This window comes from Vulpes vulpes, chromosome 4 (genome assembly GCF_048418805.1).
Source record: "Vulpes vulpes isolate BD-2025 chromosome 4, VulVul3, whole genome shotgun sequence".
Lineage (NCBI taxonomy): Eukaryota > Metazoa > Chordata > Mammalia > Carnivora > Canidae > Vulpes > Vulpes vulpes.
In genome coordinates, this window is record NC_132783.1 from 18102874 (window position 1) to 18129911 (window position 27038).

The window sequence follows — 27038 nt, forward strand, 5'->3', positions numbered from 1 at the left end:
AAAGAATCAAAATGTGGACATAAAAATAGTTGCTCATTCCTTTCTCTTTTTTTTAAGATTTATTAATTCATGAGAGACACAGAGAGAGAGGTGGAGACATAGGCAGAGGGAGAAGCAGGCTCCCCACAAGGAGCCCAATGTGGGACTTGATCCCAGGATCTCAGGATCATGACCTGAGCCAAAGGCAGACGCTCAACTACTGAGCCACCCATGCACCCCTAGTTGTTCATTTCATATTCCTTTCACTACATATACTTAGCACGGTACATGTATATACTACTCTAATAAGTGTCAGTAATTTGTGACATTTTGTCATTAAGAAAACAAGTGATTCTCCCAACAGAGAAATGGACAGGGGCATATTTATCTCCCTCTCTCCTTAGCCAATATGGAAATAACACACAAAATAAAACCTCATTTCAGTCCATCACATTAACAATGATTAAAAATAAATTTAAAGCATAATGTTGGGAAGAATACAGTGAGCTTGCAATCTACGCACACTGTGGTGAGAATGCAGACATCTCATATTCACTGGAACAGTAAAACTATCAAACACTTTAAAAATGTTCATTCTTTCTGATTTAGGAATTCCACTTTTAAGAATTTATCCTAAGGATGCTGATTTATATACAAAGATATTCATCTCAATATTATTTACAAAATAGAAAACAAAAAGCCTGGGGAGTCTTAAATGATCAAAATGATGGAGTATCACCCCTATCATTAATTTTTTTAAATTTTTGTAAAGTTATTTTAGAGATGAGTATTTAATAGTTTGGGAAAACCTATACTTTAACTTTTCAAAAGACACATAAAAGAGATCATATTTAAATTTTGCCTGGGAAGAGGACTGTATCTATAAAAATGCTGGAGAGTAGGTAGGAAGTGATACTACTGGTTATCTACAATAAAAGAATATTATTTTCATTTTTAGCACTCTTGTTTTCTTTAACCTCTATAGTGAACAGTGAGTTAATTTTATAATCAAAAAATATTTTCAAAAAAATGACACTACCACTCCAATATTTTATAAACTACAACACAATTCCAACAGCAATATATCTTTTTAAAGATTTTATTTATTTATTCATGAGAGACACAGAGAAAGAGAGAGGGGCAGAGATACTGGCAGAGGGAGAAGCAGGCTCCATGCGGGGAGCCGGGTGTGGTACTCGATCCCAGGACAGGCCCTGAGCCAAAGGCAGAGACTCATCCGCTGAGCCACCCAGGTGTCCCAAACAGCAATATTTTGGAGGTAAGTGTGACAGTAGGCAATCACATTAGCAAAAATTTATTTCTAAAATGTCAACGTTTTGTTTTCATATTTTATGAGGAAGACTTTCAAAGATTCATACAGCAAAGCAAATGTTTTGCTTTAGCCATTTTTCAGTGTCTTCTGACATTGAAATCAAATATCACTTGGGGGCTTTTTACCGCAGTTATGAACCACTGTTTTAAGAGTTCTCTTCTTATCAATTTTCATACATTCCAGTCTCTTTAAGAGTCTTCAGTAAATCTTTATCATTTGCATATGTGATCTCTCTCTGATTTTTAGGGCAGAAATGACACTGAGCTTTAATACAGTGAACAGTGACTATCTTACCAGGAAATCACTGGTTGTATTTTAAAAACAAAACCTTCCATGATATAAACATTTGAGTTAGGCAACAAAATTTATCAATAAACAAACACATATATATATAAAATTATAATTAAATACACAAACACATAAACTACACCTCATACAACTTCAATTTACTGTGATAAATTCTTGCATGATAATATATTTCTTATTTTCCATTTGTAAGACTGATTGCTCTTAAATGTAAAAATAGAGCATAAAATAAAGCATTCAAAGATACTTAAATGTATGATAGTTATTTCATAGTGCTTGTTGTGTGTACATTCAAGCCAATCAAAAAATGCTATCCAACTGCCATTCACTCATACCAAAATATACTAAACTTTGATCTCTATATATTTTTCTATAAATACTCTAATTCTCAAATATTCTCCTTTCCCAAATTTAATTTTTTAGAAATATATACTAATTACTATTAAAATATTTATTTAAAAACAATATTTGGCTTTATAACAGTGGAATAAAAGAGCATTTCTATACCTGGTATTCCAGATTTGCTTGCAGAGGTCTTTGTTCCACTCTGAGTAGCATTACCTCCAGGGGATAAAGTCTCTGTGGGATATGTAGTCCCTAAAGTCTCCAGCTCTCCACGGTTTGAGGAAAACACCAAGTCCAAGGATGGCAGCTTTAGCATGCATTCTACTCTTGATACTGGTAAACAGCTAAACTTGATCTGTGAAGGCTAACAAGTGCAGAAAACCAAAAGAAAAATGTTTTTTACTAGGTATTAGTTAAAAAAATTCACACTGGATTCTAAAAAATACAATTAATTTCCATTTCAGTCCCCATATTGCAAATTATTTGATACTTAAAAAGAATTTTGTGTTTAATGTCCTAGCTTTTTCAGATACATGATATATTAACCAAAATATATTTAAAAATGGTATTTTAAAAAATCTAAAAATTTGAGAAGTCACCTCTGAGTGATACATATTTAGACATTTAGATAATTCAGAACATTAAAGATATCTATATTCACATTATACTTGTTCATAATCAACCTTTTCTTAAAGGAAATAATACCTCCTAAAGTTTTTAAAAAGCTGTTGCATATACAAATGCTATTGTAATAATACAAGTTTTATAAACTCTCAAGACCTCACCCATTACATGATTTCATCATATATTCAAAAGGCTAATGCAAAACTCCAGACTGAAGCCCTTTTGGCCAAACTGCTATTGTAGAAAACAATTTGGACAGATGACCATTAGTGTTGCTTTATTCTTGAGATTATCTAATTTTAGTTGAAAGTAAGCTGAAACCTGAAGTTTGGTTACAAGTAGTTTTCAAATCCTCTTTAATAAATGGACTCAATCAGATGCTAATATACACTACCAAAGGGCTGCTGATAAGACTGCATTTTACAATAAAGTATTAAATAAAAATTCTGTAACTTTTTGTTAGCAAAAATTTAACAAAGGTACTTATGTGTGACTTACATCTCAATTACACTTTATGTTAGCCCAAAAAGGACCATAATGGCAAGAAATACAGGTGCCATAATAAAAAAGGGTATAAAATTCTAAAAAAAAAAAAAAAGAAAGAAAAAAAAAAAGAAAAAAAAAGGTTTTAACTTTAATTTACACATTTTTATTTTTGCCAAAAAGTAAGAGATTTTGAAGGCCCAGATATCTATGAAGCTCCTCAGCAGAAAAGTAAATACATACATAAAATTGTACATATATTTCCCAGAGGTTCTGGCTGTCTCTAAGTCATAATAAGTAATACTAAAGATCCACGAACCCAAGGTTAAAGAAACTTCAAGGGAAATAATGGTGGAAATATTCAAATAAACTTAAGAAAAACATTTTTCTTTAAAATAAAAAGGAATAAATGAAATATATCACCTGAACTCGTACATAAACCACAACATCTACAGGGAAGGAAGAGTAAGCAGATGTTGAAGATGATACTAATGATGTTGTCGATTCTTCCATAGGATCTGGTATTTCAAAATGTCCCATATCTTCATCTTGTGAACTTACAGCTGTTAAAATATTTAGTTCTGTTATTAGGCCATAGACAAAACATTTACTTTTTTAAAGATTTATTTATTTCTTTGAGAGAGTGTGTTAGAGCATGCAAGTGAGCACATTGGGAGGAGCAGAAGGAGAGGGAGAGAGAGAGAATCTTAAGCAGATTCAATGCTCAGTGTGGAGCACAGATGGAAGATTCCATCTCATGACCCTCAGATCATGACCTGAGCCAAAATCAATAGTTGGATGCTTAACTGACTGTGCCACTCAGGCACTCTGGGCAAACTGTTTATTAAAAGATCCTTTCTCTCATGCTAGTACTGATATCAGGGGTATGAACACACCGAAACATACTTCTATAGCCAATCATTCTATATATCTTTCCCTATTCAAACCTCTTGCTCATTTCTCCAAATTCTGACTTCCCTGCTATTATAACAAACACTGTACAAAGAAAATTAAGCCTCAAGAAGTTTCCAGTCAAGAGGGAAGCTAATATAGGAATTAAGGATGTTAATTTTGTCATTAACTAGCTGTGGCCATGGGAAAATCATTTAATCTCACCAGGACTTAATTTCTTTTTTTGTAAACAAGGACTAGATGATTTCTCAAGTTCTTTTTCAGTTCTATAATTCTTTTTTTTTTTAAAGATTTTATTTATTTATTCATGAGAGATACAGAGAGAGAGGCAGAAACACAGGCAGAGAAAGAGGCAGAGAGAGAGAAGCAGGCTCCATGCAGGGAGCCCGATGCGGGACTCGATCCCAGGTCTCCAGGATCACACCCTGGGCCGAAGGCAGGCGCCAAATCATTGAGCCGCCAGGTGTCCCAGTTTTATAATTCTTGATCACTGAATATATTATATAATAATATATAATAGCATTACAAATCCTTCTAAGAAATAGAATTTTGAAAGTATTATGTGATAGAATGGTGCCTGGACGGCTCAGTCGGTTGAGTATCCGACTTAATTTCAGCTCAGGTCATGATCTCAGCATCCTGAGATCAAGGCCCACACTGGGCTCTGTTTGGGGCATGGAGCCTGCTTAAGATTCTCTTTCTCCTCCTCCCTAAGCACCCCCACAAAGCACTCTGTGCTTGTCCTTTCTATAGAAAAAAAAATTGTGATGGGGAAGTAAATATCTAAGGAGGATACTTACTTGTATAATTCCTTTCAATTGGTGTAATTGGGATAGTTTCCAGAGCTTTTTCCAGGAAGTCTAATAGGCAGGGACTAATAACCATTTCTTCTGGCAATGACTGAAGTGCCACCCAAGCATATAATTTGGCTGTTTTTACTCCTCCACTTCCTTTTCCTTTGGCTAGAACATTTACAAATGTGAGGTGAATTTAATAGTTCCCACACAACATATAATAATTTTGTGAGAAATTTTGTGAGAAAACTACATATGACAGTTTAATCAGGTGAAGCACCTTATACCTAAACCATACAAGAATGCAATAAAAATAGCAGATTGATAGAAATATGATATATTAATATAAGAATATAAAGATAATTTATGATGCATATAATACAATAGTTATTCCTACTTGCTCTAGGTCACAAATGTTGCTTCAGTTTTTCAAGTTTATAATTTGTTTAGTATCTCATTTAGCATTATTTTGTCTACTTAAGACATAGAGAAGTATAACAACATCTTGTGGTAAGTGAGGAAAAATTTTTTCAGGCTTTCCTATGTTCCTGCTCTTCTTAGCTTGTAGATCTTTATAGTGCTTCCCTACATGGACTGCCATCCATTTTTCCTTCTATGTAACAAATATTTCTGTGTGAATAGAATGGATATAATAGTTAACCAAGACTTAGCTAACTTTGGCTTAAGTTTCTACCCTCAACATATACTAGTTTTGTAAACCTAGTAAAGTAGTTCAACTTCTATGAACCTATACTTCCCTCCTTTATAAAATGGGGATAATAATATCTGTCCTGCACTTATTGGACATAGATGTGACTTAGAAATTGGAAAGTGATATAAAAATATGCATTATGTTTATTAGCTATTTTAAAGATTTATACATCAAATTCCATCTCTCAAATGAAATATTTTGAACTAATTCTTGCCCAGTCTGATATTCCTCCCCACCCCCCTTTTTTTAAATTCTACTATATATATAAGGTCTTATTCATGTGGTGTGGTAGTCAGATTCCAAAATAGCTTCTAGTGGTCCTTGCCTCCTGATATCCATGCCCTTGTGTAGTTCTCTCCTGCACTGAATAAGGCTGACCTGTATGCTCAGTATGATATTGTGGAAGTGATGGTTTATGACTTCTGAGGCTAAGCCACAAAAGATACTGCAACTTTAAGCCATGTTCTCTTTTGGATCATCCCTTTTGAGGAAAGTTAGCTCCTTTGTTATGAAAACACTCAAGCAGCCCAGTAGAGGAGGAACTAAAGCACCAGTTTGCCCACCATATGAATGGGATGTGCTAGAAGTAGATTTTCCAGACCCTGTTGAGCACTCTGATGACTGCAGCCTTAGCCAACATCTTGACTGCAATGTTATGAAAAACTGTGAAGTTAGATTCACCAGCCAAACTGCTCCTGAATTTCTGATCCACACAAACTGTGTTTGAGGTTATAAGCCACCAGATTTGGGATCATTTATTATGCAATAATAGATGATTAACAAATGTGGTTAAGACCAATGTACTTTGTCTTAAATGTATAAGTCTAATGTTTTCATCTAGCTCCCAAATATGAACTAGATAAAAATTTTTCTACATAAATAGATCTAAAAAGTTAAATAAATAAACTATTTAGTATATTAAGTTTCTTTTAACATTGATATTCTAAGGTAGTATCAGTTTGAAAAATAGCCAAAAGTCGTTGGGCCACTCTTCCATATGTGAACTTTATGGAGTCATTATTGACAAGTTTATGTTATTTTTTTTCTTTAACATGTGAATTTGCAAGAAATTCTCAATAGAGCAAGTAGGAAGTAGGTGATGACTAAAAAGTTGCCAAAAAAATTAAAAATAAAGTATATTTTCCTGAAATACCTGAGGGAATAGGTGGGGGTTGGGGAGGAAGTAAGGTGTTAGTCTTGCTCTGGACAGTGCAAGGTAAAGGAGGAGAAGGAGGAGATGGTGCACTATCTTTCATACCATACAGCTTGGACTCTTTAGAGAGGGTTCTTGGCAAGGAAGATCCTCTGGAGGCATTGGGTGATTCGGTCTTTAGTGTCTTGGAATTGTAATGCAACTGTATTAAGACAAATAAACTTTTAAAATTAAAATAATGAAGGTGAGAAAAACCAACAAATGTACAAAATGTGGAAGAAAGAACATCCAGGAGTCAGAAGACCCAGTTCCAGTTTTTACAAGTCAACACTGTGATACTAGCAAGATTCTTAGTTGTTTTTCATTTAAAATTGAAAAAGTCATCCCAGATAATAAGTTCTTTCTAGCTTAATGTTATAGGATTCTATAATTCTAAAATCTAAAAAAATAGGTGTTTAAAGTTGGACTAGGAAAGGTTTATCAAATGTTAGGAATATCAATGCATAAAAAAGTTAACTTCTTACTGCTAAATTTTAATGGAAAAGCTCTGTAAAAGGGGCAACCTGAAATTGGATCTTCTTATGTTTAGAATATAGCTACATCACAGAAAAATGTTGGAAAGTCTCACTTTAATATAATCAGTAAAGGAAGAACCTGTACAATAGAAAATAAACAGTGCTTAGAATAATTTAATCCTAGACTTTTAGGTTTTTTTACCTTTACATCAACTCCAGGAATGTAAAATACTGTTGTTTCTAAATCACTAGGCTTTGTCTGCAGAGATGATGGCACTTTCTTGCCAGTCATTAAATGGGTGGTAGAAGCATAATTAGTCTGAAACTTCTTCTTTTTTGAAGGAGAATCTTGATCTAAACTCCTGGAACTTCTATCATAACTCCTATAAATAGAAAAATGATTTTTATCTTTTTTAAAAAAGGACATTTATCTCCTTTTGTTTAGAATCCAACTTTTATTTATACAGTAAGTAGGATGTAATCCTTCATTAATAAAGTTGAAGAAGTAAAGCTCATCAGTGTCTGTAGCTAAACTGGTTAACAGCATGCATAGATGATGTTCGTGTTGTATGCTCCATAACCACATAGGGCAGTCGTCACCTTTAGTCTTTCCTGAGGTCCTAGCTGTTTCATATGAACATATTATGTTGAGCCAAAAGAAATTGCCCTTTACATAAGCAAAACCAGCTGAATATCAGCAATTTATTGTACTGAATTAACATGCTTTTTATCATTACTTCTACACATTTGTAGGAATTTAACTGTTCAAGTGCCTTTTTATCTTCGCATTTTATAACACCTTCCTTAGACAAATAGACCATTAAAAAAATTAAATATATATATATATAATCTTTATACCTAACATGGAGCTCAAACTCATGACCCTGAGGATCAAGTTACATGCTCTATGGACCAAGCCAGCCAGGTGTCCCTAAAATCTTTCATTATGAAAAATTTCAAACATGCAAAAAGTAAACAGAATGGTATACTGTGAACTCCTGTGGCTCCATCTCCCCAGCTTCCACAATTGTCAGCATTCTGCCCTTTTTAAAAATCAGCATATCCACTCACTCCCCACCTACCCCCTCAATTATTATTTTCTTTAGCTCTTTTTAACATTAGGAAAGAAAAGCAAAAATTCAAAGAAAAAAATAATCTAATCTTAAGCCTGTTTGTACCACCACTTTTTCAATGATGGAGACAAATGGTAAAGCTGCAGCTATATCCTATATCTCAGTATACTGAGACCTCTTTGTCCTAGTTTCCCAATCTCTATTTCTTTTTGAATTCATCAAAACTCTAAATAATCAGGGTGGCCTCTCCACTGTCCCCAGCTCCTGTGAGGCCTGGGCACCACTGGCACGGCTCTGATTCTGATGACTCCTCACCCTGCTCCTGACTCCTCGCCCTGCTCCTAGAGGCAGCACAGCCTCAAGGGGCCCCCATGACCACCAGGGGACCTGCCCCGGGAGGACACACCTGCCTGGGAAGGCCCCGAGACACTTCTATTTTTCAACTCACTTTATACTTAAATAAACTTATTTTAAGGGGGAAAAAAAACCTCAAGATCTCTTTGAGTACTGCACTGTTCTTTAAAATAGAAATGTCCATAATACAAGAACAGAGACTGAGAAATCCATGCTTGTTTAAAGGATAATTCCAAAGATACAACTCTTTTAATTAAATTGCTAGAATCTAAAGCAGACATGCATTTCTAGTTGCCAGAAAATTTTATATACTTATTTAAAGAAATAATATGTTATACAAAATAACCACTCAAATTTACAACTATGATTAAATCCACTCTTTAAATCTGCATTTTGGGTCATGGATGAAAAAGCTGTTTGTAATTCAGTGATATATATCAATAGTAGTTCTAACAAATGAAGTTACATGTACCCTTTCCTGACTAATTTCTTACCTTCTCAAGCTTATATCATCATGCTCTTGTAGAAGGGTAGTTGGGTGGAGAACACATTTTCCACTATCAATTTCAACCCGTATATCAAGTTCAAAGTCAATATTTCTCTCTGTGGCTGTGCCACTAAGACTTCGGTTGACTGGAGCTGTGGGCCAGCGTTCTGTAAATAGCTGATGAACAGCAGCAAAGCCTGTTGCTTTTTTACGAGATGTATGTCTAGGGAAAGAACAACCAATCATTACATTGTATTAAATTGCAAGAATTTTCAACAAACTATTTCCTAATGTTATGTGACCAAGAGTCTATAAACAAATATACTGTTTTATAAATCCACACTTATTACTCAACTAGCTCATATTATTTGAAGTTTTTTCTGAGTTTGATGGAGTCACATTTTATTCAACAATCATGCACTCAGTAACTATTATGTCCCAGGCAACGTGCTAGGTGCTGAGGACAGAGGCTCAATCACTGCTAGTAAGGGGTCTGAATATCAGTGTATGAACTATGTTCTACATTTTTGAGGAGATTTCATTTTTGCAAATTGTAAAGTGCTATTTTCCTGATTTTATTAAAAGACTGAAGAATAGGGAAAGAAAAAAATAATGCCATATAGAGCTAAACTACATTAGTAAACTATGGCTATGTCTCAGTCTTCCTGTGGCTAGGCACATTAAGATTTTTTTTTTCTATAAAAGTTAACAGTTACACATAAAACCTTAAAGCTCAGTTCTAGACTTTGAAATACTACCCACAGGTCTCAAAACAAAAAGGCCACTTACGAGGGTTTCCTGTAAATATAAAACCTTTCCCTCTCATGGTCTTCGTCCTTTTCATCCTTCTCAGAATCTTCACTAGAAGAAGACAAACTGTCATCCCGTCGGCCCTCTTCAGGTTGGAAAGGAATGCCTGATGAATAGCCTCCTGGAGTTTTGGCAGAACTGAACACGGAATATGATCCTTCACTGTTTGAGGAGTAATGGGATGGACCTTCAATGGTTACTGACAAAAGGTCTAGTTCTGTCTCCTCTGGAAACTGATTGATTATAAAAAGAGAAGACGTGAATCAGGTTTATGTTATACATCTCTTCTTAATTAAAAAAAAGAAAAGAAAAAATATATGTTTAAGCATTTAAAATTCTCTCAGAATTGAATTTCTTCACTCTAAACTGAAAGAAAGCCAGATTTACGAACATTTGAAATGGCACACCAAGGAAGGAAGCAGATCATTCCACAGAAAGTCACACTACTGACATACTAAAATTAGTGTGAAATTGAGTGAAATTTTACTGTATATAAGCCTATATCAACCTGTTAATTAGCACATATTGTATAATTCTTTAAGCAAAGTTAAACATGCTGTGGAGACAAAGCAAATAATGCAATCAACTGTAAATCAGAGGGGCAAGAGAGCAATTAGTGATGACAGAGCATGCAGTGTCTGTACAGAAAGTACTTCATGTTTCTGGCTTTTTATAGGTAGCTTCTAAAAATGAGTTGCTAATTGGTTGAAGAGTGATGCCCCAATCGTTATGTAGTTAAAGATAATCAAACTTAAGAATACTATTTTTAAGGTGAATGGTTTATTATACACACTATGTCGCTGAGAATCATACCAGGAGGCCATTGTATTTAAGTAGATAAAAAAAAACACCAAAACAATAAAATTTTCTATGATCTAATTTATATTCCCAATTTTGAGAGTTGCTTAAATATCCTTTGAAAATGTGATAAGCCTTTGTAAAGTATAATGTGCAAGGTAATGCAATTTATTGATGCTATTAGATACAAGAAAATTAGATACATGAAGACAGAATACTGTAATAAAAATTTCAAACATGCAGAATCCAGCTTTTCCTCACTTTTTATGATATGTTATTTGATAAATAAGTAAAACAGATTTTATCAGAATACCTTCAATTTTTAAAATTGAAGAATTTGTGTGAATATCTGTTTTATATTGATTTTATATTTACCCACGCCCTAATGATCTATTTTATAACTTTTTATTTTTATATGCTTTTTTTTTTTTTACAAATAGCCTATACTATTTAAAAAAAATAGGACTTGAACCAATTCAAATACTGATGCCTTTAAGAATTACTTAATCATTTCAAAATATACTCATAAATCAAATCATTAGTTTTACATCTGAAACTGATATAATGTTATATGTCTCCATAAAAAAAGTTGGATGGGGAAAAGTCAATTAGGAGAGGCCCTTGATTCAGTTCTGTAAATGATTTATTTCCATTTATTTGCATTTTTAGAGAAAAAGGGCATGTTTATCAAGCTCCCTATAATCTCATCGTCTTAAAATTTATTTTGACTAAATTCAGTGTAACTACAGGATATGTACTAAGACTATAGTGTAAGAGGGCAGAGAAACAAGATGTACGTGGAATAAGTACCAGTTTTTAATGAAACTTGACAGAAAATTCCTAGACAAAGATTTATATGCCTAGTATACAGATATATTTTTAAAATTCAACTATCTTGGCATGACTTATATTTAGGGAAAATATATGGTTCATAAAAATGTTTATTCAACTTATAAATGCCTGCGTAGCACATTTTCCACACTGTTTTGAACAGAATAATTTTTAAATGGATTGTTTTTATACATATATGGTTTTTTATATGTATACAGTGACTCCAAAGAAATAACATTCAATGGTTAATTTGTTGTCCTGAGAGAAGTTTGATTCTAGTTTCAATTAGTTAAAAAATTTTTTTAAAGAAAAGATTTATTTTGTGGTTGAATGTAGAGGAAAGAGATTTGCTTAGGGATTAGCAAATAAATAATAAACAGCAGGTTTTGATTTATGATTTGGCTAATTTGGTAAGCTGATTTAGTCTATAATTTTGGAGATTCAATAATTAGTATTATACAAAGAAGTACAGAACTAAAATCTATCCATGCAAGAGCTTATAAAACATATATGATGAAAAAGAATTGAAACAATCTTAAAGCTTTATGTAAAATATTTTTGAGGTCTGAGTTTAGTATAAAATGAGAGAAAGATGTTTTGAAAGCAGATTTTTAGGGCGGTTAATCAGTTTTAAAGCAAAATTTATGTTGTTCTTAATAAGTACCTGAAAATACCCTTCCCCAGGACAGCTGGATTGTGGCGTACTTCCCCATATTGTTTTTTTCAACTTAATTAAAATAATAAGAAAATATATAAAAACTTATGAAAAACAAAAAAACAATGGTTTAAAAGCAAACATTCAAAAAACAAAATAAATGTGTTAACATAAATTTTAACATATATAAAATTAAATATAACTTTTAAGCTGACCTTTTGACTTCTGGTTTCTGCTATTACTTCTATATGAACTAAATACATAAGATAAATACCTAAGTACAAACATTCTACAACTATGCTTGTCTATAAGACCTAATTTAATGTGGATTCATACATGAAAGGAATATTATTCGACAAAGACTTTCTACCTAAGAGCAAGCAGAATGGGATCTTTATTCTAGGTGAAACACTAACATGAGCAGCATGACTCTCAAATGATAACACACAGGGATGCCCTGTTTGGTAATTTATAGACACTTCACCTATCACAATACTCACTTTCATTGTAGGTAGGAATTCATATTTTGAAACTTCATAACTACTATAATTTCATAATTACTAAAATTATTTGGCACCGGTGTCTCTTTAACAAATAATAACTCTCTTACTGTATCTTGAATATTGAAAGTTACTCTGGGTCCAGGAGATGCTGCATCCACACGGATTTCAGGGAGCTCCTCAGTCTCTCCTATTCGAGAACTGGAAGTAAAATATAAAGTCATAAAACAATTTAAGTATTTTTTAAAAAGCCCCTAGACTTTATAAAAAAGCCTAACAAATGACAATAATATTCTAAATATTTACCTTATCTAAGGATTAAATTTTTGGTATCCCATTTCTTAATCTTTAACATCCCATAGGAAAAAAAAAATAAAACACTGAATGTTTTGATTAACATAAGATTTTCTGAAACTAAACCATATAAAAAAATTTATGCTTCTTACTTTAAGTCCTCATTTATTAGTAAGATGGTATTTTTCTTTAATATGTAGAATTTCCATTTTTTATATGCTAAATATGTATGTAGTCATACCTTTTATAAAATGACAAACTTATACCAGCAGCTACTAATCTGCACATATTCATTTCTTTGAATAGTCTGTAAGTTTATACATAAACTTGTCTAAATAGCAAAGCACTATTTTACTAAAAATGATTGCGGTATAAATACAATGCAGGAATTCCTTAAATTGTTTAGTTTGATACTATCCATTATTACCGGTATTTGATTAATAAGGTTCATTTTTGCTCCCTTAATTATGTAATTTCCCCAAATAGAACACAATAAATAAGTAGTGGATTTTCATAAAGGAGTTAGCAATTTTATTACTTGTTTCAGTGGTTGAAATATATATTACCTTGTCCTTTCCATTCGTTTAAGAGGAGGTCTTCCAGAAGCAGAAATGCTTTTTGAACGACTGTAACTTGGTTTGTAACCCAAACCCCACTTATCCTTCAGAGAAGCAGCCTAATAAAATAGGAGAGGGAGAGAGACTTTAGACAGTTGCTTATTGTAATATCTGACTACAGATAAAATATTCTATTCAACAAAACAGTATGTTTCCCCCAGGTCAATAACATGTTACTTTAAATTTTACTTTAAATGTCACTTAGCAGTATAGGTGGATCAAAGCAGAGCAGGACTTAGCTATCTTTAGTCCTAATGTCAATTAGAAGAGCTGTATAATGGAAATATGATTCACCATCTAGCCTGAGAGAGAAAAGAAAAAGATTGGGTACAGAAATAAGGTAGAAAGAAAGGAAACAATTAAAAAGGAAAGAAAGGCAAAATAAAATGAGAATTAAAAGGAAAGATTCTGGGAGAAAGCTAGGTAGTGGGAGGAGGTGAAAGGGAGATCAGAGGAGAGCAGGAAGGAGAGAGGGAGAGGCTCGAGGGAGGGGGGGCATGATCATCTTAAGTACCACTAATGGGCACCCCTGCCATGGCACTCTATATTATAGGAGAGGAAAGGAAGGGGCAAGGTCAACACTCTACTTGTCTCCAAATCCCTCTTTTCCAAATGTGTAGTTAGGGGCTAGATACTGAAAAGATTCTAAGACAATGGAGGTGTGGAATGCAAGAGGACTGAGGGGGAAAAGGGGAAAAAGACAGATGAAATACATGCTAAGAACACAGATAAAACTTAGAGAATTTCCCTAATTCTCTACCTAGTTTTATTGTTAACAATTACCAAGCATAAACTACCTTATAAATAGTACGTAAGCAATATTTTAATTCTATTCTATGATTGTTAGGTACATAGTAGCAAAAATTTTAAAAACAGACTTATGCAATACAGATCATCATTATCCATTTATTATCACCAGAAGCCAGTGACAAATAATTCAAATTGGATTTTATCTTCAATTTAAATAATTTAGAACAGTATTCAAACTAGGGTGTCTGGGAGTTTGTGGTGATCAAGAAAGTTGAAAGTTCAAGCCAATGAACCCTGGATTCCTGCAACCTTTCCCTACTTCCTCTGGTCCCAGCAGCTCTGATTTAATGTTTTTAATGTATCAAGGTGCCATCAAAAAATTGAGGGTTCTGTTGATTTAAAAAAAAAAAGGTTAAGAATCTATCTTTTTTTTTTAAAAAAAGTCTTTCCACTAACAAGACCACTTTGCCCTAAAGCAATCTACTTCTACTTGAATATGTTTTAGAACTATTTTCTAATATATGTTTATAGTACATGTATTTACATTTTTGTTTCACTTGTTCAGCAATTGGACTAAATCCCAAAAAATGCGGTAGGAAATGGGGTCAATGATAAGTAACTTTTTATTTAAGAGACTACAATTCTAGATGGGACAACTAAACGTGCAAAGAAAAGAGAATGAATGAAGTGCTGAGAGTACATAGTGGTAAGGTCAGCTATGGAAAATGGGACAGGAGCACAATGGACATGTCAAAAGACTCATATTTGAGTTAGAGACTAAAAAGAAAACACAGTTTCATGAAAGGAAGACAAAACCCAGTGGCTAAGGACAGACTGTAGAGTCCCACTGCTATATAACCTTGGTCAAATTACTTGACTTCTCTCTGTCTCAGTTTCCTCATTTTTATAATGGGGAACATAATACAAGCTACTTCATTTGGCTACTGTAAAGATTTAATGGGTTGTTAAATGTAAAGGGCTTTAAACAGTGTAGATGTGAGATATACAAATCAAGTGCTATTATCACTAGCAATGGAGAAAGAAAGAGAACTTAAGTACTGTCACAAAGTTTCATAAAGTAAAAAATAAAAGAATGGTCTACTCTAACAAAATTCTTCTTAAATTTACTCACTCGCATACTGGACCTCCGTAATTTCTTACGAACATCTCTTCTAATATCATTCACAGCAACAGATTCTAACTGCTGATAACGCTGAATTTCCTGGTTTATGGTTCCTTCACTTGCACCCAATTTTCTGGATGCAAAACAAATATGGTAATTAGTATAAAGAGGTAACAAAGCAAGATTGATTTTTATTTGCTCCTTTTTAATTCTTTCACTCACCAGAATATCAAAGATTATATTACATTATATATGGATAGGCCAAAATCCTCCATAGAGTTAACAATCATACCTCGTAATTATAAAAAAGCTTTCTAAAGTTTTAGAAAATGGCTTTTTACTTCTGCATTAAGAGGCTCTGACAATCTCATAAAGGATACAGACCAACTGCAGAAGAATGTATGCAAAATTCTACATAAATTTAAGCCTCAGGTAGAATTTTAGGGGAGGAAGTATATTTTGCTTCAAGCCATTGTTAATGCCGAGAGCAAAACTCAAACTGTGATGTAAATCAACAGGAAAATGTGAATCACTGTATTGTAATGAATTTACAGACTAGTTTTTAGGTAATACCTTTCATTATACAAAATGCACATATCTGTCTAAAGTTCTTGAATGCAAAAATCACAGACATAAGTGGTGTATGAAGATTAAAAAGATGAGGAAAACTATCACCTTTTAGGAAAGAAAAAATTTTTCAAAGTTTGACAAGAAGGATATTTAGTCTTCTAGGGCAAGTATTATTTAATCAGTACTATGCAGCAGGCAACAGATAAAGAAAAAAATTACCACTTACTGCCCCCTCTCTACTTACCCTATATCCACCTCAGTTCTAGAGAATTGCTACCACAAGCCAGCAAAAAAAAAAAAAAAAGTGGGAACTTTGAATTTAGACACACCCAAGTTCAAATTCCACTTCTTTAAGGGCTCTGAGCCAGTTTGGATAATGCCATATAACCTCACAGAAATCTTCTGAGGATTATATTGAAATAACATGCCAGATTCACAATAGGTACTTAATAAATGCTAAATTTGTATCCTTTCTTAAAGATTAACATTCCAGAAATACCAATGTCAACAAAAGACTAATACATATATCAACATATACATGGGAAGATATGTGTAAGTGTATATACACATGTAGAGACATGTATATGTAATACCAAGTCATAAGCTACCTAGAAATGGAGAACTGTGATGAGTGCTGGACTACGAATTCATGCGTAACTTTATCACTAATGAATGTATGATCTCAGGCAAGTTATCAAACTCTTCTGGACCTTGGTGATCTCATTTATAAATTAAGTCATACTGCCCCAAATCCAGTTTTCTCCACATTTAAAATTCGATGATTCTATTATTAAAATATTATATCATATTAAAAATCATTACACATACTTAAGATCATCTATTACTTTGGCTTGTTCATTCAGTTCTCTGATATCCACTATACGCTTCATAATTTTTCTTCCTCTAAGTTCTCCTGGCTGGCTACAAGATGTTCCTTGTCTTCGATAATCTACAGCTTCCTGAAAAATCAAAAGCATGTCTGTCAATACCACCCTCAGGTCAACCAGAAAATCTATACTATCACAAAAATAACACCTTAAATCAAAGGAAGCATGCAAGAATCAAAGCCATCTATATCAAGTAGTATGATTGGAATTCTCCAGTGATTCAAATCCCTTCATTTTCACAAGGAATCTATGTAGTTGCTACCTACGTTTCCCCATGAGTGAGCTCTGCATGCTTTCAAATGGGACTGGCTAGACTGAGGGGAGCCCCACATCTCTGAGTCACACAGATACTCTGCAGGAACAGAATAGCGCTGATTTGGGGGCGTCAGGCCTAGCAGGTGATTTACAAGTCGCTGCCCAAAGGTGAGCTTGTGGCCATCTCCACCTACTGAACTTCCATCTGAACTCTAAATGATAAACAGTAACATTAATTTTTAAAAAATTTCTTTCCAAGAACAAGACTATTTGACGAAACAATAGTTAAAGATAATTTAAAAAGTTTTTAAACCCATACCAGAACAAAAACAGAGAGGAGCTTGCTTTTCAACCACCAAATCATTTATACTATAAAATATACAGTATAGATGGAAATACGTCTTTTTAAATGTATACTTTATTTTGTATGCATGCACTTTCCTTTTGAGATTCATTTTTTAGCATCTTTATTGATATAATCCACATGCCACAAAATTCACCCATTTAAAATGTATATAATTTAGTGGTTTTGAGTATATTCACAAAGTTGTACAACTATCACCACAACCTGAATAGAACATTTTTGCCACCCTCCCCCCAAATGAAACCTCATAACCAACAGCAGTCTCTTCTCATTCCCCATCCCTGACTCTGAGGTAGCTCTTGGCAATTACTAATGTACTTTCTGTCTCTACAGGTTTGCTTTCACTTTGCTTTTAACATTAGTACGCTACCTTTAGGTTAAGGCTACTAAGTTTATTGACAGTTCTGAAAACTATTAATTAAAAGACAGTATCATGAAATTAAAAAACATTACAAAGCGAAGACACAGGGAACCACCACTCTCTTCCTCCCTGTACAATGATCAACTACAATAGAATAAATAACATTAAATCAATCTTTTCCCTGTCTCAGGGTAAAGGCCAGTCCAGTAAAGTCTAACAGTGAGTTTACTTACAGTATGGATAGTGGGAGACATAGTGTCAACTTCATCCTCATCTGACAGGTCAGCTATGTTCACTGAATTTAGATCAGCAATGTCATCTATGTCCTCCTCTCCTGTCAGTGTCGTAAGGGTATTGCCTAGTGCATTTAGTCTTTTGCCAATGTTAGGATCCATGTGGACGTCGATCCCACACATTTTCCACAAAACGTTGAGTGTCCATGTTCCAGCACTACTACTTTCTGTTTAAAAAAAGAAGTGGCATTTTTGGTAAGTCTTGAGCACAGAAATTTAAATAATCCCGTATTTAAGGAATAAAATGGATGATAGCCTTTGTAACAACTAATCTCTCTCACAGCTAGGTCTGGGATCGATTGCCCTTTGTGGAGTGTACATCTCTTGCTTCCTCTGTGCAGCACCCTTCTTTCTCCTGTGAACTACAGATTCCCTCTTCTCCCCACTCCTGAGCTGACCTACCCTTCCACAGCTATAGTTGGAACTGCCATGACCCTTACTCATTTGCCAGAATTAGATAAGTAGGCCAGGTGAAAGTCAAAGTTGGAAAACTAAAAACCCTTCCCTGGACTTGAGAAAACCACAGTCCCTCTCTAGCGACTGAGGGTGCGGGAATGAGTCTCCTTGAGCTTTTGGCAGCGATGTCTCCTGACTTGTGGTCAGCAGTATGAAGAAAATGAAGCAGCTAGAGAGGAGGAAAGAGAAGAGCCGGTGGCAGTTGAAATCTTGGATCCGGTAGTTCCTGAGGGCCCCTGAGTTGACCTAGTTCCTTATCCTCATTGAAAGAGCCATTCCTAAGTTTAACTGTGATAGGCATATATCCTTTTAATAAACTCCCCATTTTGGTTAAGCTAGTTTGAGAGAGTTGTCACTTAGTAACTAGAGCCCTGACAAAGACTTTTATGTGACTTTTCTCCAAATATGTATGTTTACCTCAGCCATCACCCTTTCTTCTAACATTATTACTCTTGGATATTTCCTAACCTTTTCAGTTCTCAGTCAATGAGACATTTGGCCTTGCTACTTTCTGAGACAATTTACTTAGGATGAGCACCAAGGCTAGGCTTGGGGAAGATAACAGGAAACAGTAAGAAGAGAAAGGAAATCTACTAACTTTCATCAGCTTCTACTCCCACTGACATTTTAAGAGCCCTTAAATAAATATCTTCCTTTAGCTTACCCTTACTTTATAAGAAGTGAAATCAATAAAAATTTACATTGAGCTATCATCTTAGTCAAGATAGGTTATAACTTCTAGAGTTACCTCCTAAGCAGTTTCCTAAGATTTTTTTTTTTTCTTCTCCAATCCTTGAAAGTGTCTGCTTTCTTGCTCACAAAAACTCAGTGGCTTTCCCACTGTCCACCAAATTAAGTCCAGACTCCTTAATTTGAGATTTAACATTTTTCCCAAATTATTTTTCAGATAACTCTTTTCTGCCCAGTCTGGACAATTCTAACTAGACACTGTTTTCATAACATAACTAATATTCTGTCTGCCTGAATTTTCTGATGCATACTCTCTCAGTTTTTGCTTCAGAAACAATTTTATCTATCAAGTCCCTATTCAAATACTTGTTAAATATTAAGCTTTCTCTGATCCCACTATCCTTCTAGATTTGAAATTTTTCTCTCCCCTCGAGTTTAGCAGCAATTAGAATTTTATATTTTATTGAACTTACCACTTATTACAACTTAGTTATGCTACAGCGCCTTAACAACATTAGCATTTAAATTTATTCAGAGTAGAAAGTATATCTTATTCATCTCTGTCTTTCCCAAAACGTTTTACAGTATATTAGCAAGTGTCTAATTAATAGTTGTTAAATAAAAATATGCTAATATTATTACAAAAATTGTTTTTAAAATCAAGGAACACCAGAATTAATTCAGTTAAAAGACTCCTCTCTTAATGTTAATAAAAATGACACATATATGTGTGAATATATGTATATATATATATATATGTATATATATGTATATATATGTGTGTATATATATATATATATATATATATATAAAAGGCAAAATTCTAACTCATATATGTAAAACAGGTAATACCAATCATGAACTTACCAGCAGCTGCTTGTCCCGTAGTCCTAGAACATACTTCATAGGTGCCATCTGGAACTACACCTGCACAGAAATCATCCCCAAAAGTAGTTTTCAATAAAATTATGCTAGTGATTAAATACTGTACTGTTAATTTTTCGCCCAGAGATTATTATCTAAATATAAATAGAATCACTAGACTTTTTAGGCTTCAGTTTCTAATCTGCAGAATGAAACAGCAACCTTAGATGACTTGTAATATTCCATATCCAACATTTTTATTTTATGCTTTTAAGAATTTAACTGCAGCTTTATCTTACATTCTGCATGTGACAATACCTGGCTGACTCTAAAACTCTAGTTTCAAGATGCTATGACAACATGTGCCACCATATGAATGCCACTTAAAGAATGCAAATAATTTAAAAATAATTTTCTGTTAATAATAACTTCCACATTTAGGTCACAGACATGATTTATCAGCCTTGTCTTTTCCTTTGACATTTTATGAGAAATAAAAATGACTGCCATGATGTCAGTCACATATGATTAATCTCCTAAGGTTATGGACCTATCTCCAGAACGTATCTAACTTTAAATCTGAAATATTTACTACCACTTAGCTTTAACCTGGTAACTTCAACTTCAAAAAAAAAAAAAAAAGAGGTTAACTAAATCAACAGTATAGGAACATACCATCTTTAAAACAATTTTTCAAAAAAGTTGTGCCCAATGACAGAATTAAAACTCTTTCTTAGTAATCCTTCATAAAAATCAAATTTCAATCTAAATCTGGCAGAACAGGGATCCCTGGGTGGCGCAGCAGTTTGGCGCCTGCCTTTGGCCCAGGGCGCGATCCTGGAGACCCCGGATCGAATCCCACATCGGGCTCCTGGTGCATGGAGCCTGCTTCTCCCTCTGCCTGTGTCTCTGCCTCTCTCTCTCTCTCTCTGTGACTATCATAAATAAAAATTTAAAAAAATAATAAATCTGGCAGAACATAAATCTTAAATAAAATGTCCTTTTGCAATTCATTCTGTATCCTCAGTTGGTATTCAAATGTTACTTGAATCTGAGCTGCAGAAATACAACGTATTTTGGGAGAAAGAGTCTATTAAGTGACAATGTCTATTATGTGGGGTTTTTTTTTTAAAGAGAATGCTAATAATTTTAAAATCTGAATTATATTTTTGAAGTATATGGTACCAGTGCTTCATATACAATTTACAGAATATGAGAGAACTAGATCTTGTCTTAGAGTAAAAGATTGCTCAGTTCACCTTTATAGTCATGGTTATAAAGCAGAGCAAAAGAAACTTAGATAACTCTTTCAAATCTAAGAATGCTAGAAAACCCTCTGAAATTATAAGTATCATAATGGAGGCCAAATGAAAGCTAGTAAATAAAAACAAGATAGAAAACTTTTAAGACTTTGAATTCCAAGAAATGTCAGAGAACTTTTAAATATTGTTTAAAGAAATTATATAAATTCATATATTACAGAGCCATTATAAATTAAAAAGAAATATTAAGATTTTTTAGGAGTAGATCCAAATCCTCAACGTGAGAAGAGAATCAACTACACTTTCCCCCATTGTGCCTGTGGTCGCTGAGTCAGAGACATAATGCTGAGTAGGATCAACCATTAGTCTGAATCTCCGATGGCAATTTTCCTGCTCTTTTGACCTAATGTTACCCAGGTACTAACACAGAGCGTGGAGTCTTTCAAACCTCTTCTCTTTTCCCTGATGCTAGCTACATTTTTCGAACTTTTAATGGTTTATATAATTTTTATAAATAAATGTCAGTGGAAAGAGTCTGGTCTTTTCTATCTAGTTATATGGACCTTTGAATTCTTCCTAAAGATTGTCCTTTCTAATTCTAACTGCATTTCCTAGAAAATATTATCACCCTAGAGAGGCAATTCCACTGGGCCACCATTTTTTTGTAGGGCTTGACTTTAAAATGATCTGTAAAAAATAAAATCCTACAGCATAACTCTATGATTCCTTGTTTCTCTACTCTAATCCAATCCTTTTTGTCAAAAAAGATTTAATGTCACTTATATTCTATTTATTATTACTAATAAAAATTAATTTGCCCCTGCTATAATTTGGAATTCTTTTTTTTTTTTTAAGATTTTATTTATTTATTCATGATAGAGAGGGAGAGAGAGAGGCAGAGACACAGGCTGAGGGAGAAGCAGGCTCCATGCAAGGAGCCTGATGTGGGACTTAATCCCAGGACTCCAGGATCCCACCGTGAACCGAAGGCAGACGCTCAACTGCAGACCCACCCAGGCATCCCATAATTTGGAATTCTTATTTCAATAGAAGAACCACTCAACTCCTCTGCTTCCTTGCCAAGACACCAAACAAAAAGCATTTTATAAAAATAAGTCATTTAGTTTCCTACATAACCTAAAATAAACCATGATTATCACAATTATCAGTATGTTAATATTCTACTTAGTTGGTGTAATATACATTGAGGTTTAAATATTTTTACTATGAGCCTTTGATTTTGATTCAGAGGCATATTTATCATGCATTTTCCCATTATAATAAACTGTTAAGGAAATGGTATTCTTCTTTTGCTTCCGAATATATTTATCCATTTTAATGATTATAATAAAGACAAAGATGTCATCTTACTACAAATCAGTAGATTTAAATTTAAGAAAAATAGACAAAAGATTATAATGACTTTATATATGTAACAACTGTATAAAAGATTTGTAATTTCTCATGAAGGCTATTTTTGGTCTTTTGGAAATGAAGCTTAAGTATTTTGATATCAAGTCTTCTTAATAACCTGAAGTATTTCACAGAAATCGCAGCATTTTACCTATGAATTACCTAAATGAGAAGCAGTCAAAACCAGAATTTCACCTATAATTTTATCTAAGTTTTAATCAAAATGGATGCCAAAAACTTCAAGTTTTGATATAAAAATAATGAAAAATTCTCTTTAAAGAAGACCCAGAACTGGACAGAAGATTTCCTTGCAATGGAGTGGAGAAAAAAACTGCATAAACAACGGCATTCCACTCTTTGTAAAGTAAGTATAAATTTTGGTTAACAATCTTTAATTCCTCAAACATAGCTTTTCTTTATTAGAAGATTAATGATGATTTATTAACTCTGCTATAATATTTAGTATATTAAGATAAAAATAAATCCATATTCCTTAAAAACTGTATATAAACACAGCTGTAGTTACTCCCAACCTTGAATATTAATGGAATCGGAGGAATTCACACAAGTTACAAACTGTAACTTACAAATTTAGACACGTGAATTTATTTATATTAATATTATTTTATGGCTGGAGTTCCTGTTTCTAGTTATCTACAACCTGTTCTATGATATACGATAAACTGGATCTTGCACATTTATCACTTTCTTTCAAGATCCCCACAGAGAAAAGATGCTTTTATCTGGTCATGCATAAATCAGTTACAGGAAAAAAATCAGGCAGTAAATGAATCTTCAAATGTTATACTATCAAGAAGACTGCCTAGTTGATTTACTTACCAAAACTACTGAAAGCTACAGTTTTTCACAAATTTGACCTACCTTTAACCAGAAATAGCCCTTATTTCACAAAGTCCAACATTCCGATAGCTAAGCATCCTTTGGTTTTACAAATGAAGACACTGCTTTTTTTTTTTTTTTAATTAAAACAATTCTAAACCTCATACAGAAAATAAAAGACACTCACAGGCATTCATCACTAGATCGCCACGAATTTCTGGTTTCCAGTCATCCCACGACGTCTCAAAGCCATCAGCAAAACGAATACAAAAGTTTTTGAAATGCCCTTTACTAACCAGAGATTCTGAAGAACATGCAGTGATAAGAGTACTTTCAATGGTCAATACTAAGGCAGAACCAATGTCAAGGTCTCCAGTGTGATTAGACTGCAAAATACATTAAAAAAAAAAGACAAAAGATGACAATGTTTTAAATTTGGAAATTCTCACGGGATTCATAGGAACAAAAGTCTAGGAAAAGTCAAGCCTAGAAATTTTCATTAAAAAGCAGCTTAGAAAGATGTCTACTTTTAAAAAATCACATTGTTGAAGTGAATACATTTGCAATGTGGAACTTTTCTTTTTTAACTCACAAAAGGTAGGGGTGCCTGGGTGGCTGAGTCGGTTAAGTGTCTGACTCTTGATTCTGGGGCAGTTCATGATCTCAGGGTTGTGGGATTGAGTCCCTAATGGGACTCTGAGCTCAGTGGGGAGTCTGCTTGAGAGTCCCTTCCTCTGCTTTTGCTTCTCCACCCCACTCACATGTATGTGCTCTCTTGCTCAAATAAATAAATCTTTAAAAAACTCACAAAAAGTTAATTATCTAGATTTTGGGGGTTTTTTTGTTTTGTTTTGTTTTTTCTTTTTCTTTTTTTAGAGAGAGAAAGAGCATGAGCAGCTGAGAGGGAGCATGAGACACCCTTAAGCAGGCTTCATGCCCAGCGTACAGCCTCAGCAGGGCTCCACACAAGGCTCTGTGTGGGGTTTGATCTCAATACTGACATTATGACCTGAGCTGAAATTAACAGACACTTAACCGACTGAGCCACTCAGGTGTCCCTAATTATCTACTTTTCTATCTTAAGCTTCTGTTTTAGTGGTGGGGAACATTCTCATTATGACAACCACTTCTGGTGTATATGGCTTTCCTGAGCTCTGACCATAATGCCATTAAAAAAATTATTTTTCAACTCCTGAGGCATAAATATACTAGATGTTGCCAATCCTCAATCCAGAGTTTTTCTTCACAAGGTCTTGCGAAACAAAATACTAAAAGATAAATTCATTCAACAACTGGTTACAGGTTAAGGTAAATTTTAACAGTAAAAGAGACGTCTATATTTGATGTAATTGTAACTTCCTAGGCCTGATAAGGGTTTATAGCACTTTTTTGTTTCATACACATGTCCATAAATTATGAAAATTCTTGCTTTATCTGGTACATATAAATTGGAAGTTTCATTACCACTAAATATTGCAGCTTAAAGGCATTTTGAAATTCTCTACCCTATTTTAGATGAGGTTACTAAAAATTATTAAACAATATTCTCAAATGTTCTCTTTTATTTATTAAGTATATGCCAAAGACTTATTTGTTAAAAACCAAAACAATAAAAAGACAATGAAAACTCAGCTGTCTATTTTTCAAGGTAAAAATTAAGATTTATCAGATGGGTATCAATCTCATCACAATTTTGCAGCAGAGTGCTTCAGAGCAAAGTCTCATGAGATTCATATTTAATACACTGTGGATGAATAATGGCTGAAGGAATTCAATCTTACTTGCTATTTACTAAACTCGTTACAAACTGTTAATTAGAAAAAATTATTATACTGTATATACATAGAAATGGTTAGTAGAATGTTGTCCTCTTAATCTTGGACTATCGTTTGATTTTTTTACCTGTGCAGTATTTGTGATGGGCAGGCATATTCCCAGATCATTCACAGTGAGTTGGAGGAAGAGAGTCCCAAAGGCCTGAGCTGATGTTTGCTGGATACCTGGTAGCATATCTACTACTTCCTTTGTAGCCATATGAATATCTTTATGTAAAGCCATTCGTTGTTCATTCCAGTTGTCATAGGCAGCCTTATAATTCAGCCAAAACAGCACAGCTTTTTATAATTAAGGCAAGGTGGAAAGAAAATTAAAATCAAAGCTGTAAAGCTATAAGGCAAGTAAAACTCAGGAGCTGCAAAGTCTGGTCAATTAATAAAAATCACTCCCAGCAGAAAATTATAGCATTAGAATTAGAAAGGATCTAAGGGAATATAGTCAATTTGACAAATGAAAGCAGGCGACTGCATAATGGCAGAAAGAAGAAAATAATCCAGGTCCATTTGTTCATTTAATAAATTATTTGTGAAATGACTATTATATGCTATGCACTAGGATGCAATAGAAATGAAATGAAATGAAAACAGAACATGGTTCCTGACCTTGTAGAGCTTACTATTACTACTGTTAAAAAATTCTTGAAGGCGGGCAGCCGGGGTGGCTCAGTGGTTTAGCACCGCCTTCAGCCAGGGCCTGATCCTGGGGACCTGGGGTCAAGTCCCATGTCGGGCTCCCTGCATGGAGCCTGCTTCTACCTCTGCCTCTCTCTCTCTCTCTCTCTCTCTCTCTCTCTCTCTCTCTCTCTCTGTGTGTGTCTCTCATGAATAAATAAATAAAATCTTAAAAAAAAATTCTTGAAGGAGAGGTACATAATAGTAGGAGTATATAGTAAAAAGGTGTGATCCTCAAAGAGAAGTCAAGACATCTGAGTCTGTAACAGGAATGGAACCTTAAGGAAAACCTTCATTTAATACAGAAGGAGAGTCTAAAGATGAGGTAGGGGAAAGATTAAGGGGTAGGGAAGCAGATGGAAAAGCAAACGGTCAGACACAAAGAGTAGAAAGTACTTTAAGGAGCCGTTGAAGGTGATGAGAGGTTTGTAAGATGTGAAATGAAAAAAAGTGCACAGAAGTTAGCATAATAAAATGTTACCCATAACACTGCCAAAAGGATAGTTTTCTAACAGACTTATCACCAGGCAATGCCAATTTCAATCTTAAGTGGCTTTATAAATCAGTTCTTCATTACTTCCACAATACAATTGCTACATATTTGCCCAATATACATTAATTAGACCCCACCTATCTGTTCAGCCTTATTTCCTATTATTTTCTTTTATGAAAGCTGCTGTATGTTTTAGACCTCTGTGTTAATACATATTCATTCATATTCTCTCTCATCTGGTAAATATTTACTTAGTTCTTAACTTTAACCCAGGAACTGTTCTGCTTCAGATACAAAGGTAAGTGAGACTAGCTTCATTTCCTTGTCTCCCAGGT

The 27038-nt window shown here is 33.9% G+C and overlaps 1 protein-coding gene across 16 annotated transcripts in view; it reads right to left on the minus strand.

The window, feature by feature from the left end:
• BLTP1 (bridge-like lipid transfer protein family member 1) overlaps window positions 1-27038 on the minus strand; it is a 213236-nt gene that overhangs the window by 20715 nt on the left and 165483 nt on the right. For 3 of the 16 annotated variants that reach the window (XM_072755305.1, XM_072755306.1, XM_072755304.1), the window contains 17 exons: window positions 25606-25817; window positions 23891-24089; window positions 20192-20251; window positions 18119-18345; window positions 17172-17372; window positions 16847-16977; window positions 15458-15581; window positions 13525-13634; window positions 12775-12865; window positions 12174-12236; window positions 9860-10113; window positions 9078-9293; window positions 7359-7539; window positions 6642-6843; window positions 4783-4944; window positions 3494-3633; window positions 2126-2327 (listed from right to left, as the gene is read on the minus strand). In XM_072755305.1, coding sequence (XP_072611406.1) covers window positions 2126-2327; window positions 3494-3633; window positions 4783-4944; window positions 6642-6843; window positions 7359-7539; window positions 9078-9293; window positions 9860-10113; window positions 12174-12236; window positions 12775-12865; window positions 13525-13634; window positions 15458-15581; window positions 16847-16977; window positions 17172-17372; window positions 18119-18345; window positions 20192-20251; window positions 23891-24089; window positions 25606-25817 — 2775 coding nt within the window. The remainder of the gene's footprint in view (window positions 1-2125; window positions 2328-3493; window positions 3634-4782; window positions 4945-6641; window positions 6844-7358; window positions 7540-9077; window positions 9294-9859; window positions 10114-12173; window positions 12237-12774; window positions 12866-13524; window positions 13635-15457; window positions 15582-16846; window positions 16978-17171; window positions 17373-18118; window positions 18346-20191; window positions 20252-23890; window positions 24090-25605; window positions 25818-27038) is intronic. The other 13 variants (XM_072755310.1, XM_072755308.1, XM_072755318.1 and 10 more) reach the window with 7 other exon arrangements.